The sequence below is a fragment of the Sminthopsis crassicaudata genome, chromosome 1 (genome assembly GCF_048593235.1).
Source record: "Sminthopsis crassicaudata isolate SCR6 chromosome 1, ASM4859323v1, whole genome shotgun sequence".
NCBI lineage: Eukaryota > Metazoa > Chordata > Mammalia > Dasyuromorphia > Dasyuridae > Sminthopsis > Sminthopsis crassicaudata.
Genome location: NC_133617.1, coordinates 245,862,533 through 245,882,332, shown reverse-complemented (window position 1 = coordinate 245,882,332; position 19,800 = coordinate 245,862,533). Strand labels below are relative to the sequence as shown.

General features: G+C 31.1%; 1 protein-coding gene across 2 annotated transcripts in view; it reads left to right on the top strand.

Annotated features, from left to right (window-relative positions):
- The window catches only part of LOC141548304 (desmocollin-2-like), a 56,188-nt gene that overhangs the window by 7,668 nt on the left and 28,720 nt on the right, over positions 1-19,800 (top strand). For both annotated transcript variants that reach the window (XM_074277084.1, XM_074277090.1), the window contains exons 2-7: positions 5,400-5,484; positions 6,673-6,872; positions 8,871-8,990; positions 9,559-9,714; positions 13,610-13,754; positions 16,105-16,271. In XM_074277084.1, coding sequence (XP_074133185.1) covers positions 5,400-5,484; positions 6,673-6,872; positions 8,871-8,990; positions 9,559-9,714; positions 13,610-13,754; positions 16,105-16,271 — 873 coding nt within the window. The remainder of the gene's footprint in view (positions 1-5,399; positions 5,485-6,672; positions 6,873-8,870; positions 8,991-9,558; positions 9,715-13,609; positions 13,755-16,104; positions 16,272-19,800) is intronic.

The window sequence follows — 19,800 nt, the reverse complement described above, 5'->3', positions numbered from 1 at the left end:
ATGTGGTTTTTAACTTAATCATTCAACTGAAACTGTTCCTCCAAAGTTACCAATAGTCTCTTAATTGCCAAATTTAATGATCCTTTCTCAATCCTGAGCCTTGACTTCTCTGTGCATTTGACATTGTTGATCACCTCTTGTATATTATCTTCTCCTGAGATTTTCATGATGCTGATTTCTCTCTGTTCTGTGTGCCTGACATTCCTTCTTTCAATCTCCTTTTCCAGATCTTCATCTGTATATTGTTTATTTATTAAGACTTTGTCTTGGACCTGTAATATTCAGGCTAGCTTTATGGAGGTCTTCCAGAAGGGCCTTGGTCTCAGCAGGATAGTCACCATGAGGATGGACAAGAATAGAGTCCAAAGTCTTTATTGCCTCCTTCACAGTCTGTGTCTATTATTGTCTGACCCAGTCTCCTCCAGCAGTTTGACAGTCTGACAGTCTCAAGCAGTCTCAGTCTGAGTCTTTGTCCCCAGTTCTCTCAACTCTTAAATATCCTATTACAATTACATCATTACAGTATTACTGAGTATAAGCCAATCTTGAGCAATTATATCATTATATCAAACTAAAGCATTATATCAAACTAAAGCGTTATATCAAACTAAAGCGTTATATCATACTAGATCTATGTGAACTAGAGAACCATTATCTCCTCAATTCCACTGAGTTAACACATTGTTTCAGTATACTTCTCCAGAGTTCCAGCCCTCTACATGGACCCTATTCTATTTTCCATCATAGTATTTCATTTGTTGAGTTCATCACTTCCCATGGATTCCATTATCATTTCTGTGCAGATAATTCTTAGGTCTATATATTTAATCTTAGTTTCTCTCCTGAGTCACTATTACCCATCAGCAACTGTCTTTTGACTATTTGTAATCAGATATCCCAAAGACATTTTAAACTCTCCATATCTTAGAATTCATTTCCAATCTTCTCTAAGGTTATATAGGATAAGACCAATTTTCCTCATCTCCTAGATATGCAACCTTGATAGCTTATTTTTATCATACGTATAGTCAGCTGCTAAATCTTATTCCTGCTTTCACAGCATCTGTGGTGTATACACCTCTTCATTCACACAAGTAATTCCTTTGTTAAGGCCTTCATCACTTGGACTTTTGTAGCCAGTTGTTATTCTTGTCTCACTCTCTCCCTATTCTAACTCGTTTCTTTTTTCTTTTTTTGCTGAGGCAATTGGGGTTAAGTGACTTGTCCAGGGTCCCACAGATAAGAAGTGTGAAGTTTCTCAGACTAGAATTGAACTCAAGTCCTCCTGACTTCAGGGCTGGTGCTTTATCACTGTGTCCCTAGCTGCCCCTCTAACTCAAGTTTCACACAGAAATGATTTTTGAAAAGTATAGGTCTATATTGTTGCCTATACCTTAACAAATAAACTTCAGTTCAGTCCTGTTACCTTCAGGGTGAAAGAAAAAACTCTTGCATCTGACACTTAAAACTCCTCACTATCTGGCTCTTTTTTACCTTTGTATTATTTTTAAATTTTACTCCCATATAGATTATGGTCCAGTTATATTGTCCTATTTGCTGTTCTTTACATATGACATTCCAGATCTCATTTTTGTACTTGCCCACCATGCTCTCCCATATCACTCCTGCCTCTTAGAATTCCTGGCTTCCTTTTAGACTCAAATCAAATCAGGCATTTGTCATTCCCTTTCCCCTACTCCCAGCTGCTAGAGTTATTCCTTCTAAGGTTATTTTCCATCTAGCTTGTATATATCTTGTATTTAAAGTTTTATTTATATGTTGTTTCCCCCATAGACTATAAGCTTCTTGAGAACTATAACTGTTTTTGTTCTTTGTATTCCCAGTCATAATAGATTTAATGATCTAAGAGGTTTAAAAAATGCTTGTTGAGTGATTGAATAGAGCTGATAAGCTTAGCCTTTCATCAGCTTTTAGGAGTATGACCAGTCCCTGTCCAGTCAATAGCATTGTCCTTTTCAGTTCAATTAAAGGAAATTTTTTAAAAATAATTTTCTCAACTACAATGGATATTAAGGTATAAATGGAAATTTGTGTTTCATTAACACATCAATACATAATTATCTCTGTTATATTCTTCTTTCTTTTGTATATATTAATTAGGGGGAAGGAATCAAAGTCTAACTTTTCCTCTTCTCATTAGATACATAGAAAATAAATATAAGATAACCTTAGAGAGGAAGACAGTAGTAGCTAAGGGCATAGGGAAAGATTTCTGCAAGAAGTGGCAGTTATGAGCTTAGATTTGAAAGGAAGTTAGAGATTCTTAGCAGCAAAGATGAAAAGGGAAAGTTTTCTAGGCATGAGAGACAAATTGTACAAAAGTAAAGAATTGTGAGATGGAATGTCCTATGTGAAGTAGAACAAGTATGCCAGGATGATTGGATGACTGAGTATACGACAGGAAGTAAGGTAAGGTAATAAGAATAGGAAAGAACCAGGTTTTGAAAAAATTTAAATATGAAAGTCTATTTTTGATCCCAGAGATAATGTAGTCCCACTGGCATTTGAGTGTTTGTGTGTATAAAGTGAATACTTTAGGAAAATCACTTTGGCAATTGTGTCATGAATAGACTAGAGTAGGAAGGAACTTTTGAAAGACCAGATAGAAGGCTGTTATAGTAGAGCATTTGTCAGATCATAATCACGCAAACTAGGGCATTGAATATAGAAAATGGAACGTGGAGACAGAAATAGAAAATTTGGCAGTGTACTGGATATATGGGATGAGTGAGGAGTTAAAGATGTCATTGAGTTCATAAATCTCTTTACCTGGGATGAAGATGGTTCTCTTAGAAGTTCAGAAGATGGTAAATTTTCTCACATACATTGATGAGCAGGTGGGTTGTTTGATGTGAAATGTCCAGTGGGTAGTTTGTGTTGTGAATGGGTCTGGAGTTCAGGAGACCCTTATGTAGATTTGAGAGTTATCTACAGAGAGATGATAACAAACTCATGGGAGCCAATGAGATTATCAAGTTAAAGTATATAAAGCTAAGTATATAAAGTATATAAAGACCCAAGACAACATTGGAACACACCTTCAGTTAGTGGGTGTACCCTTCTTCTCTTTTAAATTATTTTCTTATTTATCCTTGGTCTTGATTTTATTCCATTTTTGCTATTCGAAGATTATTCTCTTTGGTAGAAAAAATCAGGAACAAAATGGGATTTGCTTAAATTTACTTTCATCTGTTATTACCTTCTAATTCAGGGCAAGTATGAGACATAATCCTTTTTAGATCTTCATCTTGTTTTTAACAAAGCTAAAAGGTCATTTTTAGTGTCTTTAGCATTTTCATAAGCCAACAGTGTATGAGGCTTTAAGTATCCTGACCTTACTTTTGTTCCATTAATAATGATCATCCTTTGTAAATTTTGTGGTATAGGGCAGTGGAATCAAACTCAAAAATAAAGCATACTACCTGGGCTGCATGTTGACTTAGAAAACCACATAGTAACATTATTTGTATTCTATTGTATTTTTATTTATTTTGTTAAATATTTCCCAATGACACATTCATCTGGCTTATTTAATTGGGAGTGTTGTGTTTGATACTTCCCATTATAAGAGATAGGTCATTGGCATTGGAGCAAGGAAAACCTAGGTTTGCATGTTTTCATGTGTGACTCAATTCAACTTTGGTTTAATAATGCAAAATAGTCTCCATTTTATACTCCAAGCCTTCCATTAAAAATAGTATTTATTTTAGAAAATGCCCACTGATTCTCTTTAGAGAGTTTTAACTTTATCTTTAAATTGTATAAATTTTCAAAATTTATAACAGCTCAACAGACTATTCCCAATAATGCATTATAAATTATGGAAAGAGTTGAATTAATACAAGAAATGTAATAGAATGAAATCTAGCCAGTTATTATTCAGAGAATTTGATGCAACTTGTGTGTGTATGTAAATACTTACATATATAAAACATATATATTAGAGCTTATTCATTTCATTTAATATGATTTTTAAAATTGTATATAAATCAAATCATATTTTAAATGGAATAAAGGTGATAACTGTTTAACACAACATTTTTGTAATATAGTCACTATCATTCAATTTTATAAATTTTGGTTTTTGTAAAAATAATCTGTTTTCACACGAGTGATTCCTTTCTTTTTTCCTATTTTGAGACTATTAAAAAGCATCAGTACACTCAAAATTTTGTGGATGTGTATTTGTAGGGATGGGAGAGAGAGATAACAGAGCAATAAGGAACTCTGATCTTTGAAGGAAAAACACACACACACACAGACAAAACACATAATTTAGTGGCCAGATTTTAGAATCCTCCCTACAGTGGTTGTTTTGGATTATATTGTTGTGGTTGGCAAAGATACTAGAGTGGTTTGCCATTTCTTTTTCCAGTTAATTTTACAATGAAGAAACTGAGGCAAATAGGGCTAAGTGACTTGTTTGAGGTTAGATGTAAATTCAGGAAAATGAATCCCCTGACTTCAAGTCATACACTCTATTCACTATGCTACCTTGCTGCCCTATGGTTATACTTTGAATTATACCTTTACTTAAAAGATTCTTTTGCTTTTTTTTTTTTTTGGGAGAGGGGCAACAAATCTTTTAAATTGCCTTCAGACACTTACATTTTTGGCTCGTAGAATTTTAGAGATGGAAGGGATCATTTTTACATGTAAAGTAAGAGAGGATTAGAGTCATTAATCAACTTATTTGACATTTTGCAGAAAGTTGATGGCAGAATGTTTTTTCTAGTAGTTCTATTGATGAATCTGAATGTTTTAAAATAGTTATTTGGATTCATGTCTAATGAATCCAGTAAATGATGAATCATCTTTTCTACAAAACCCATTCCTTTTTGAATTCCTCTGTTTCTGTAAAGAGCCCCAGCATTCTTTCAGTCATCTATCTTTGGAACTTTGTAGTAATTTTTTTTACTCTCCATTCTATATACTTCTATTTGTTAACACTTGTTAAATAAACCTCTGTAACATTTCTCATGTCCATCAACTTCTCACATGGTGACCACTCTGATATATCCCCTTCTTCTTCTCTCTCTCTTTTTTTTTTTTCTCTCTCTCTCTCCACACAAAATGGGTGCTTGTATATGTGTTTGTGTGTAGTTTTATGTGTGTGTGTATGTAATAAATTGTATCAAAAGTCTTAGTACAGTTTAAAAGCCCAAACTGACACTATAAATTAATTTAATTTAATTAATTTAAATTAATTAGATTAAATATTGTTCAGATTTGTTATTCAAGTATATTATATTTTCATTATGTTTTACTAAAGGCATTTAATATTATATGTTAAATTGAAAACTTTTCTTGTGAACAATTTAAAATAACAATTTTACAAAAAGAATACTTTCTCAAATAAGTTTTGGTTTTCTTTCTAGGTCCTGAATTTTCCTTGTGAAGCCTGTAAGGATGTTACTTTCTATGTGCCTATTGATTTAGAAGCTAAGGCAATTATTGGCAGAGGTAAGATATGGCAGAATATTTTGTAAATTGTATTTTAGATTCCATTCTTTAAACCCCTTATTGGAAAATGGAAACAACCACAAAATTATTTACCTTGACTGTTTTCAATACCATTTAGATGTAAACAGAAGTCAAAATAATCTTGAAAATGCATTTACTCTTCATAATTTTGTTGATCTTTATATTTTTAAATCTTGGTCTGTGGTTTTGCTTCTGGTTGTGATTTTTTTTTCATTTTTCCTTTTAAATTCTTGTAATATTTGTATTTCCATAACTATTTGTTAATGTTTCCAATTAAAAAGTGAATTTCAATGATACAGTTACAGCAAGTGGACTGACTATACATAACTCAGGGAAAAGGAGGGAAATTTTGTAGATCTAGAGGTGTAAAACATCATAGTAGTATGAAGGTTCGTAAATTTTTTGGGCCTCCATGCTAGTTTGGAGAATTCATCAGAATTTTATTAAAATGGTTTAACATTCTACTTGGTACTCCCTCTTATTTGACAATTTTTCCTAGTTTAGGCATTGTTGGGTTTTTGATTGAGTTTTGTATATTTTGTTTTGTCTCTGTAAAAGTGAGTATAGCTCTTTTTCTTGTATAGTCAATTAGTCACGTTCTATTCTTTGTGTCTGCATATGGGGTTTCAAGGCTGGATTTGAATTCGGGTTCTTCTGACTTCAGGATTAGTACCCTATTTAATGTGTAACCTAGCTGCCCCATTTTATTAGTTTAAGTCCTGGTAATAGAAAGGTATCTCTTACAGATTATGTGCTACTTTTAAAAAAGCACATAATCTGTAAGAGATACCTTTCTATTACTTTTTAAGAAATGTATTTTTCAAGGAAATCATATTTTCAAGTCATATGCCAATTCATAGTTTAAGTATTTGTTCTCAGACAGATGAGGATTCACCTTTACAAAAACATTTTAAAAGGGCATTTTATATATGTAAAAGGCTAATCAGTGTCTGTTCAAAGCAGTGTATTTTGGATCCTTTAAAAAAGTGCATCTCTTTTAAAAATTACTTGTAAATGTCTTTTTAAAGTTAGTAGGAACATTTTATGATTTTAATGTGACTAGATTCTTCCCTCCCTGTTTATTATTCATTGAAAAGTCCTTGGATTTCTATAGAATTTTTTTTTTCTAATTTCATATTATCATGAATTTTTTTTTTTTCCATACAGTTAATCTGGAAGAATGCTTCAAGTCTGCAAACCTTATTCAGTCAGGTGATACTGACTTTGGAATTGTAGAAGATGGTTCAATATATCCAACAAGGACAATTTTGTTGTCTTCAGGGAAGAGGTCTTTTATCATATACCTTATAAATACTCAGAATTGGAAACAAAAGGAAATAAATGTTACATTGGAACATCAAAAGAAGGTATTTAAGAAGCATAAAAACATTTTATCAAAAAAAATCCTAGTATCTTTTAAAACTATACCTCTCCCCAAAACTGAAGGATAATTAAAACATCCTGTTATTGCTTCATTTTTAACTTTGTTGTCATCATATATATTTTTAGCATGATAATAAGATCTAAGCATCCTTTTGGAGATTCTACCTTCATAATTTCTCTAGTATCTACTCCCTGCTTTTTAATGACACTAATACCTAGGTTTAGGCTTTCATTATTTATTGAAATAGCCTCTGGTTGTTTTCCCTGCCTTGTTTCTTCATACTCCAACACATTTTCTACTCAACTATCAAAGTGTTCTTCCTAAAGGCCCATCTGGTCATGTTATTTCTTACACTTATTCTCCTCTCAATGATTTCTAATGGCTCCCTGTAGCCTCCATGATAAAAAAAAAAAAAAAAAAAAAAAAAAAAACCTTTTTTTTTTTTTGCCTTTTAAGACCTTCAAAATCTGCCTCTTTTTTCTTTTACAGCCTTTTTATGTTTTATTCTCTTACCTACTCTATGATTCAACGGCACTGTTTTTTTTTTGCTCTTCCTCAAATGCAATGCCTACTGATTTCTTTGGCTTTCTTTTAATCTTCATTAAAATTCTACTTTCTACAGGGAACCTTTCGTAGTACCCTTTAATGCTAGCGTTCCCTCTGAGATTACCTCCAAGTTTTCCTGTATCTTGTTTGTTCACAATAGTTTGCATGTTGTCTCTCCTGTTAGAATGTATGCTTCTTGAGAACAGGGCCTTTTTATTCCCCTCCCCTTTCTTTGTATTCCTTGAACTTATCTTGGTTCTTTGCATACAGTAGGTGCTTAATAAATACTTTTTGCTTGATCTAGTATTGTTCTTGGTTGCCCTGAATTTTTAATCTCATAACTTTTGTTTATAATATGGCTTATCATTTAGGGAGACCAGTTCCTTGTGAAGAAGCCTTTAAAATACAAGGCACAAAGAGTCACAGAAATAGATTGTGCCTCAGAGTGTCATCATTGTCTTTTAGGACTACTTTGGTCTTGAACTGCTAATGACAGGCAATCATTAGCTTTGCATCCTTACTAAAGATATCCCATGTCTCACCTTACATCCATTGTCCTGCCAAACCTGTTCTCAAGCAAGTTATTCAGATAGGGTAATAACTCATCTATAAAAATAATTGTATTAAAAGGCATAATGTGAACAGCTTCTTTATCTATACAAGATAAACTGATAGGATTAAAATGATTATATTCCTATTTTATAATGAAAGAAATAACATTTAGAGTCTAAATCTTATCTTTGCCAAGAGTATGTTCTTTAACCTATTCAGGGAAAGCTTGTTCCTTTGAAAAAAAAAGAGAAAAAGACACTGACTCTATTTGAGATCTATGGATAAAAGGTGGTTTTCTTTATAAATTCAGTCAGATTCCAATTCAGAAAAAAAAAAAAGGATTAAAAAATATTTCAGGTGTAAGTTGTGAACATTCTGAGTTACATACAGGCTTCTCATTCTGTAGAAGTAAAGGTAATTAATCTTGAGAGGAAGTACAATTTATTTCTTCTCAACTTCAAGTAGTCCTTAAAATGTATTTCACCTGGGAAATTTAAATTAGGATTTTTCTGAATTGTAACAATGACAGTCTCACTAAGAGGACCTTTTCAGTTGCCTAGTTCTATGCTTAGCACTTTCACATTTTGGTGAAGGCTATTTTATAATGAGAGAAGATGATTGCAATTAGAGATTATAGTACCAGAGAAGATGATATAATTACAAGAAGATGATTGCTATGATAAAGGTTAAGATGATGGATATTTGTAAGCCTTTTTTTGGTGAAAACATTAGTCAAATTTTTTAAAAGACTGATTTTAACTCTTTTAGTACCTCACTATTTAATTTCTATTTCAGTCCTAATTATTTGAGAATTTGGATTTATGGATTTTGGATGCTTAGGAAACCAAATGTCACTGTTTTTTCCCTTTTCTTTTAAAACTAGAAACTGAACAAAAGACAACTAAAAGAAACAATTCTCAGACGTGCCAAGAGAAGATGGGCTCCTATTCCATGTTCTATGCAAGAGAATTCCTTGGGCCCTTTCCCTTTATTTCTTCAACAGGTAGAGTTCAATTATATATATATACACACATACATACATAAAAACTCTTGCCCTTTGATTTACAAAGCTTCCATTTTTAGTAGCTGTTCAATTCAGATATTTAAAAATGAATCTGGATACATTTATCTTTTCCTTTTCTTTTTCTTTTTCTTTTTTTTTTTTTGCTGAGGCAGAGACTTGCCCAGGTTCACACAGATAGAAAGGGCTACGTGTCTGAGATCAGATTTAAACTCAGGCCCTCCTGACTTCAGGGCTGATGCTCTACCCACTGTGCCACCTAGTTGCCCCACATTTATCATTTTTTAACAATGTTTTACAACTTTGGGAATTATATTTCATGTCTTCTGCTTTTTTTTTTTTTTTTTTAATCACGGGCTAATTTCTTAACTTTCTCCTTTCTGTTACTATGTTTTATACATTGAAAGTACCAATATATATTTTATTATATTTTAGAAATTATCTCTTTCTTATTGCATAAGCATATAAACATGTAATTTAAAACTTATTGAAAAAACTAATTTGTTATAAATTTTGACCTTCTCTAAAAATTTATTTACTTTCTTTATAGATCCAATCTGATTCCGCCCAGAAATATACTGTTTACTACTCCATCAGTGGTCCTGGAGTTGATCAAAAACCTCTCAATTTATTTTATATAGAGAAAGATACTGGGAATTTATTTTGTACTGGTCCTGTAGATCGTGAAACATATGAGGCTTTTGAGGTATGAGTTTAAATTATTAATGATAATATTTTTTGGATCATTTTGTTGGTTGCTCAGCATACAGACTGAATCTTTATGATGTTTGCTCTCACTGTGGCTATCTTTTTGATATGTTATGCTCTGAATGGGTCTTAATATTCAAATAAAGTATTTCTCATAGGAAATTTGTACCTACTGCCAATTGCTTCACCTTTAGGAAGGTCAAATTGCATAGTCAAAAAAATATGATTAGAATCAAAAGACTTGAGTTTAATTCCTATTTCTCTAATTCAATTTTCATGTAATTTAGAAAAAAAAAACATAACACTATCCTAGGTCTTAATTTCTTCAATTGTAAAAGGAAAATGTTAGACTTCTTTTATAGCTTTGAAGCTATTATCTGAACATATTTAAATTGAGAAATTAATTTGTATGTGATTAAAAAGAGTTGTGTCTAGGACTACATTTTCTCTTATTTTCTATAGAACAAGTAGAGATCTGAAATTACCAATCTGAATAATATTTGGAAAAAGGCCTGAGAAAGGCAATAATAGTGATTAAAGAATTGGGGAAAAAAAGTCTATGTAGAACTTTAAAAACAAAACAAAGAGGGAAGCTAAAGAAAATTGTATTTATGCTAATTTGAAAGAAAGGCTTTTGACTGAGATAACAATTTAGTTCACTGTTCAACTTGTGAGATGATAGAACTTTAAACTTTACATGATAAAATTTGTTTATAAAACTAAAATCAAAGGTATTTCAGCTTTGTTAGGCTATTAAATATTTATCACGAGTTGTTATGAGGTCTTGATGAATGGACTAAATTATGACCAAAGAAATGTTAAGATTTGAGTAATTATGCCATTTGTTTCAATACAAAGACTAAGAATTCATTTAATTTAATATTTGATAGCTTTAGAAATAAAATTAATTATTTATTTAATATCCTTACTCTCCTATTACCAAATTAATTTATTTCAAAGTTTCTGAGTTGGCAGGAATTAACTCCTTAATAAAATAGTCTTCAATGGTTGTTTTCCTGGGGAGTGAGTATTAGGGGAAAAGTTAAGTATTTAAAATGGAGGTTATTAAAAATGGTTATAGGAAAATAAGGAAAATGATAATTATAAAATATACTCTAATAGATCTTAACATATCATGAGAATCAAAAAGACTATATTCTTCAAGCAAAATAAAATAGTTTTGGAAAAGTTAAAGAAGTTATTGCATGGAAAAAGATATTTGGTAACAACAGAAATTTAATAAGAAGTATAAAATTAGACATTGTTTTTATAACAGAAGGAATATAAATAAATATAATACAGAGCAAAATGCAGAGTAGAAAAAAAATGAGTGTTGGGGTAAGGATAAGAAAAGATTAGGAAGGGTTCATGCAAGTTTTTTGATTTTAGCCTTTAACCATGGAAGGAATTTCAACAAAGATGGAAAACTGTCATGGTAGAAGTTGGAGATTAATCCAAGTTTGGCAAATATATAGTTTGATAATTTGTCATCTAGTTTGACTAGAACATAAAAGCTTGGAGTCCATATTGTGCAGGCCCTTAAATATGAGGTTAAGAAGTTTGGCTTTTAGTTGGTCCTTTGAAAGTTTGTTTTTTTTTTTTTTTTTTTAATTGTTATTTATTATTTTCGTTATTATATGTGTGTGTATATACTTATATATTATATATTTATTTTTCTCTTTAAATTCTGAGTCCCAGATTTTCTCTTTCCCTTTCTCCCCTCCCCTACCAAGAAAAGCAACTATTTTCTGTTATAGTAATAATCAAATTAGAATGGACTTTTTTCCTTTTTACATCATTATTTAGAGATCAGTCATTATAGTCAATTTCTTTTTAAAATAAAATTTACTTGGTATTTTATTTTCCCCCAGTTACATATAAACAATTTTTAACATTCATTTTTAAAATTTGAATTTCAAACTCTCTCCTTTCTTTTCCTCCCCCCAATCATTGAGAAAGCAAATAATTTGATATAGATTATACATGTGTAGTCATGCAAAACATTTCCATAATAGTCTATAGTTTTTAAAAAAAACCCTCAAGAAAAATAATGTTAAAAAAATATGCTTCAATCTGTATTAAGACACGATCAATCTTTCTATGGGGATGGACAACATTTTTCATCTGAGGTATGCACCTTTACTGAGAATTGTTGATCATCTTACAATATTGTTGTTATTTTGTACATAGAACTTTTCACTTTGTATCTGCTTCTTTAAGCCTTTTTAGTTTTCACTGAGCATCCTGCTCAAAGCGAAATGATATTTAAAAGGCAGTCTACAAGTTGTGTGTCAAGTCAGGTACATATTAGAATTGAAGATCAATTGTAAATATTTTCTCTCTCCTTCAAAAATAGAGCAGAATTTCTTTGAATATATTAAAGGGAGAAAATATTTAGAGAATCAGTTGGGTTAATTTCTTAATTTCTTTGCAAAAGGTAGTCTCAAAGGTTGAGCTAAGGTTTGTCCCTTGTTCTCAAAGGAGGAATACCAATGAGATCAGGAAGGTGATGTTTTAACTTGCAAGTGAATTGTATTTAAGTGAAGTGGCTGCTGGGCAGTCACCAAACTAATTCTCCTCCCAAGCCATCTGGGTCCAGTGGCAAGATGTAGATAGGGATGACTGGAGATCCTGGCATTATTGAGCTAAGGTCTTTAACAGGTTTGACTGAGGCAACACCCAGTAAGTGATTAAGGCTAGGTGGGGCAGTTAATACTCGGATTGTTATTTATCCTTCATTCTTAAAGAGTACCAATGATATTAGGAAAGTCATGTGGAGGTCTATTATGAGAAATTTGGAAATTTGTTTTAACAGAGCAAGCCTATAAATGATGAGGGTTTGAGTTTTGAATGTTTGTGGGGGAAGTTTTGGTAGTTGGGGAGGGTTATGCAAGTCAAATCAAAAGAATTGACCTACCCAGGAAAATTTACCAGAACTAAAAGAAATACTTAGAAATCTATATGGAGTAGGATTGCAGAGACTGGGAATCTATAAGGGAATATAGGAATCTTTAAGTGGGAAACCTTACATGGTATTGCCTTTTTTTATTCCTTTTTCCTTTCTTTCCCCTTCTTGGTCTCATTCTAGATGTATGTGTAATTTTTTTGCAATATGTTAAACAAAGTCTTATATTTCTTGTTCTTAATTTAGAAACTAGTTGATCTATGCCTTCATATATAGTCTTTCTCTCCTGTCATCCCCAGCTAATAAACTGAGTTGCTCCTACTGCTTTAGGTATAGGAATTTCTGATCAGTTGAGAAGTTTCCTTGCTAATATTATTGTCAAATATTTTTTGTTGCACTATCTGAACATGACTGTCAATTTGGATAAATATCTATCTCTCTTTCACCTTGGTTTTGCCAAGACTATTATGAGATAAAATAGGGCCAATGTCCACGTTAGTAACTCTAAAATACCGAAAACTGTTTTCTGAGTTTTGTGTTCATTCTCTTTATATTATTTCTACTTTCTTCTCAATTTTAAAGAGAAATTTGAAATTTGTTTATATCACAAAGATTTCAAGGTACATTATATAAAGGAACTAATAGGAAATATTGTTCAACTGACTTAGCTAATACAACACAGCTAAGTATGGGCAGAACTTAAAATAGCAGTAGAATTCCCTAACTCAAATGTCATTCCTCATCCTACTGTACTAGCCCGGGCTCACCCCTCTAAATTTCCAGTTTATATTTGAAGTGCAACACTTTCTAATTATAGCCTGATATCTCTTATTGTGGTTGATATAATGCCACTTTAAATTTTGTGTTCTGTTAGTTGTGTTTTGTTGTGATGAAAAGGATTTAATAAAGAAACTGGAGACAAACATCTCCAAATTTGGTTCATTGTTATCTTATGTTAATAAAGTGCTCACCTTTTTCTCTTTTATAGATAGTAGCCTATGCTTCCACTCCAGATGGATATTATTCAGACTCTCCTTTACCACTTACTATCAAAATTGAAGATGAAAATGACAACTACCCAATGTTCACAGAAACAGTTTATAATTTTGAGGTTCTTGAAGGCTGTAGAGTTGGTAAGCACATCATTAATAATAATTAACAGTAAATTTGCTCTGTTTGAATATTGTTTAATTTTTATTTTATTATTATTTTCTAAGGCAATTGGGGTTAAGTGACTTGCCTAGGGTCACACAGCTAGGAAGTGTTAAGGGTCTGATTCTAGATGTATATGTAATTTTTTTTGCAATGCAAATTGTAATGCAATATTATTGTGCTATAAGAAATAACAAGCAAGATTTGAATTCAGGTCCTCCTGACTTCAAGGCTGGTGCTCTATCCACTGCAATACCTAGCTGCCTCTTTGTTTAAATTTATTTTTACTAATAATAAACAAATTTATTGTTTAAATGTTATTTTGAGTGATCAAATTTAGCAGCATTAAATTATGCTTTTTCACTTGGCATTTGGTGGAAGCCTCCTAAAAGAATTCCTTTTAAGGCAACAGCCATGAGTTTTAATCTTGACCATATAACTTCCTCATTTATTTTTTTTTTACATTTTCCTTAAACTCCTATATATCTTTTTTTAAATTATATATATATATATATATTTTATATATATATATATTATAGCTTTTTATTTACAAAACATATGCATAGGTAATTTTTCAACACTGACCCTTACAAAACCTTCTGTTCCAACTTTTCCCCCTTCTTCCCCCATCTCCTTCCCTAGATGGCAGGTAATTCAATACATATTAAATATGTTAAAGTATATACAACTTATTTTTTAAACAGATCCTTTGCTTCTTTCATTTCTTCATGTTGTTGCTGGTGTCTTTTAGCCCCTACAATAAAAAAATGAGAAGATCAGGCTAAGTCAGGTTGATATAAATCAGTAATTAAACAAAAGTCCCAAATATCAATATTTAAATTTTGTTTATGTTGTGTTTTCTATCTGCTAACTTAACTATCTTGACAGTTTAGCAAGAGATGGCTTTAAATAGAATTTACCCTTCCTGCTTATTAGCACATCTTCTCTATCCTTTTTACTATCTAAAGAATAAAGAAATTAAGAAAATAAAGAAAACAAAGAAAAAAATAAAGAAAAAAATTTCTAACATTCATTTTACATTTTAAGTTTCAAATTCTTTCTAACCTCTAGTCCTTTCTCCACTCCTTGAGAAAACAAGTGATAAGATATTCATATTCACCTGAAGTAATGAAAATTATATTTCTATATTAGCACTATTTAAAAAAATAAGAAAAGTGAAAAATATACTTCAATCGGTATTCACAATTCATTAGTTGTCTATCTGGAGATACCTCCATAAACCTCCATATTTTATCTTGAATCCTTATAATTGTGGATCAATATATTAATTAGAGTTGTTAAGTTTTTCACAGGTGATCATCATTACTGCATTGTTGTTATGTAATCATCTTGGTTCTATTCATTTCACTGTGTGTCAGTTTGTGTAAGATTTCCAAGGCTTTTTCTGAAACCATCTTGCTTGTTATTTCTTATAGAACAATAATATTGCATTACAATTATATACCACAACTTGTCCATCTTTCCCTCAGTGGATGAGCATCTTTTCAATTTCCAATTCTTTCCTCCCATAAAAAGAGCTGCCAAACTTATTAATAAGAGAAAATATGTATTCCTTGAATATTATTACATAGTTCAAATCAAGTCGCTCCTTGACATATAAAATTGTAGATAAGATATGGTTTTGGAAATTAATTGAATAATATTTTGAATTGTGAATAAAATAGAGTGAGCTGTCATTGTTCAGTGCGTAGTTGTTAATTGATAATTGGTGGTATTTAAAAAAAATTATCTTAAATTAGTTGTGATTGACACCATTGCATAGATAATTGATTATAACAACTTAGCTTAAGTTTTGTCTCAGACACATGCTGGTTTTTAAGCTGTTAGTGATTTAATAAATTCTGTAATATTATAAATTGAAGGGAAAATACTAACTTACAAAAATGGAGTGATTTTCCTAATATAGAAATCGATCCTATCCATTTTTAGGAAAATACTATTAAAATATCTAAAGTTCTTTCCCTTCAGAATTATTTCTCAGAATTTTACTAATATTCTTATGAATCTTCAGAATATAGATTTGCTCTCCCTAATAGCATGATTTAATTCTATGAAAACTTAATATTATGTCAAGTGGTATTAAAGGAACAGTGGATTCCATAGAAATAATAAGTTATTTGTCCAAGGTGCTCCAGCATGATTTCCAGAATTTATGGTATAGTTGTATAAAAATATTTGAACAGTATTAAGGTAAAATAATATTAATTTGAAGTTACCTTATTTGGGATAAAACCATATAGATGAGAGGTATAAGGCTGTATTTTTGTGGAGACTGAAGAGGATTTTTTCCCCCTACCTCCAAATGTGTAGGTACTACAGTGGGGAAGGTATCTGCCACAGATAGAGATGAACCTGATACAATGCATACACGACTGAAGTACTCCATTATGGAACAACAACCACCATCTCCTAAATTATTTGCAGTGCATCCTGTTTCAGGTGTGATCACCACAATATCACATCAGCTGGACAGAGAGGTAACTTTTAAGCATAACACCTACTTGCTATGTCACATTTAACTGAAAAGTATTATTAAATATGATTCCATTTTGGAGAAATGCCTTTTAGTTGAAATGTGGGAAAAAGTTCTAGCCAAAGAGTCAGATCATATAAAAGATGATGTAATAAGATGACATTTATGATTTTCATATTTTATTTATTTATTACTTTATTTCAATAGAATGTGATATACTATTAAGAAAAAGGAATATAATATAGTTACCAAAGGATGGAAGAACAATGAAAAGTAATAAAGGCCAAGAAGAGTGGTACTGCTCATTAAAAGCATTCTTGAAATTGTTATTTTGATTTTTTTCCTATGGATTGATATGTTATTTTCCTTGGGTTTAGTTGAAACTGAAGTTATGTAGGTCAGTTTGCTTTGCCTCATGCATAACTACAGTCCATACTCTTAGCCTCCATAATCTGGCTTAAAAAATGTGTTCTTGGTCACAAAATGGACTGAAAGGGCAAATGTGGATGGTAGACCAGCATATAGTGATTGGTCATCTTGAAAGTAGGATTCAGAATACATATAGCGTATTTTAATGTAAGGGTAATGTTGTTGTTATTGTTATTATTTTTACTGCTCAACCCTTAAATCACAATATACATTTTTCCAATCTATAAATGATCAAAAGTAAAAACTAATAATTCAGTCAACAAAATATTGAACCTTCTTTGTATTGTACCGTTCTGGCATTATAGTGGATAGAAAGAATAATTTCCTCTTTTCAAAGAGTTAAAATCTCCTTAGAGAAAGAAAAGATGGTGATAATGATGATGAGGAGGAGAAGAATGAAGAGGAGAAGTATCTGTTTTTTTCTCCCCTCTCATCCAATTAGGCTTTCCTATATGAAAGAACAATACCCACCATATTTGTGGATAATATAGCATTGGGAGGGCTAGCTAATACATTAAATAATTTAGGATCCTCTCTCAAAAAAAAAAATAACCTTATGGATAGCATTGAATTGGGCTAAATATAGTAAGATATAATTTAATCAAGATAAATGTAAAATTCTGTATTTTGATCACAACTTCATAAGATAGCTAGACAGGTATTTGAAAAGGATCTCAGGGTTTGTGTTGATTACAATTTTGATAATGGTACAATATGGCAACTAAATTTCTAGAGAGGAATATTGTACAGAACAAGAAGGTGGCTAAAGGTAAAGTGCTTGAGTTCTAGTAAAATACCTTTTTGTGACCTTTACTTTTATTTCTTAATAAAATCCTTTTTTGTGTCTAAATTTTTCTATATTACTCCTTTTTTATTCTGCTATCTTATATATAACAATAATATTTTTATAGAAAAAGAGGAAGAGAAAAAATTAGTAAAACTAATCAATATATTTTAAAAAATTTGGAAAATATACGTAGTGTACATATCTGTGGAGTCTCCTTCCTCTGGAAAAGAGTAGGAATGGAAAGTCTTCTCACTTCTTTGAGGCCATGATTGTTTTTTTAATAATTTAATAATTTTTATAATTTTGTTTTGTGCTATTGTTTTTAATTTGTTTTCACAGCTTTTTTGTTCTGCTTATTTCACTGCATCAATGTGGAAATCTTTCCATGCTTCACTGTAAAGATCATATTCATCATTTTTTATGTTGCTGATAATTGTTTTTCAGTCATGTCAGACTCTTTATGATTCCATTTGGTTTTTTTTTTTTTTTTTTTTTTTTAGCAAAGTTACAAGAATAGTTTGCCATTTCCTTCTCAAGCTCATTTTATAGATGAGTAACTGAGGCAGATAGGTTAAATGACGTAATGACGTGCTCAGGATCACACAACTACTAAGTATCCAAGGCCAGATATGACTTTAAGAAGTTAAATTTTCTTGACTCCAAGCCTAGTGTTATAACCTGTGCCTTCCAACTGCCCTGTAATTTATTGTAGTACAATAATATCCTATTATATTGCTATTCCATAATTTATTTAGCCATTCCATAATCCATGGGCATGTATTTCAGTTTTGTGTCTTTTGTGATTTTAAAGTGAAAAATTTGAAAAGAAGGCATAAAAGCTTTATTGCAAGGGGGTTAATAATAGTGAATCGAAGATGAGGCACTAGATTTTTATAAAAAATAATATATTTTTTCCACAATCATTTTGCTATCATTTATATAGCTTTACACATCTTGTTTCATTTTATTGTAGTATTTTATTATATATTGAATATCTGTATGATTAGTAAGTTCTAAGCAGCTTGGTAGCTCAGTGGCTAGTGTATTGGGCCTAGAGTCAGGAAGATTCATTTTCCAGAGTTCAAATCTGGCCTTGGACACTTATTATCTGTGTGATCTCAAGATAGTCACTTAATCCTGTTTGTCTCAGTTTACTCATCTATAAAATCTATGTTTTAACTGGAGAAGTCACTGTAAGATAGGGTTCAGACAACTTTCATGGAGAGGATAAGCCCTTGCATAGTTTCTAGATAAGGTTTGTATGGAAGAAATGGGATGGGGAGGGGGGGGAGAAACATTCCAAGTTTGAGGAACAACAAACCATATTAGTAAGCAGTAATGAATCTTCCATATTTAGAGAATAATAGTCATATAGGGATCTATCCAGGGTAAAACATAAATAGCAGTGAGTAGAATGAAGGTTGAGTTCAGATAATGGAGAGTTTTAAATGCCACTCTAAAGAGTTTGAATTATATTTTATTGATTTTGGATTTTATTGATCATAGAAACATTCTTCCTTACCAGTATGTGTATTGGGTATTTTCAGAAGACTAATTTGCTGTGTAGAATTAATTGAAGAGGGAAGAGTGTGAAGACAGGAAGAATATTAGAATAGTTTAGATTAAAAGTATTTGAAAATCTAACATACTAGAAACAAGCTTGCATTCATCAGGTTCTGAACAATTGGATTGGAAATAAAAATTAGATGTAAAATGCTTAATGAAGGATAAATTAATAGCATTTGGCAAGCAATTAGTTGAGGGTTTAAAAAAAGGAGTCAAATCCATGGTTTTGGAATTTTGGTATTTTGAGGAAGGTAATAGTTTTCAAAGGACCAGGTTAGTTTTAGATATGTTATGATGAATGTCAGGAACTCTAGTAAAATTTTTCCATAGGTAATTTTAATAGGTCATTATAAGGAATATTCACATGATTTTTCAAATAGAAGGAACAGAACAGTATATGACTGGTGATCAAGAGAGTGCTCAATGCTTTCTGACATAGCAGGATATCAAGTGAGTAAGGATTATGGGAAGAAAACTGAAAAACAGGAAAATTATAGTGTTTATAGGATAGCACTGTATTGCAAATATGTAACTTTAACTAGTATGTAGCTTACTATTTTAATATTTAGAACATATAATACCATTCAAAAGCATTTAATAATCATTTTTGCAGGTTTAAAATTTGAAAGTGTCATTTATATATTCTCCTGGAAAATTTGGAGAAGTCATGAGAATAACATTTTTAGTCACATAAAAACAAATAAAATTGTTTTTATTCTTCCTAGCAAACCATGGAAAAATTGTGGGATTT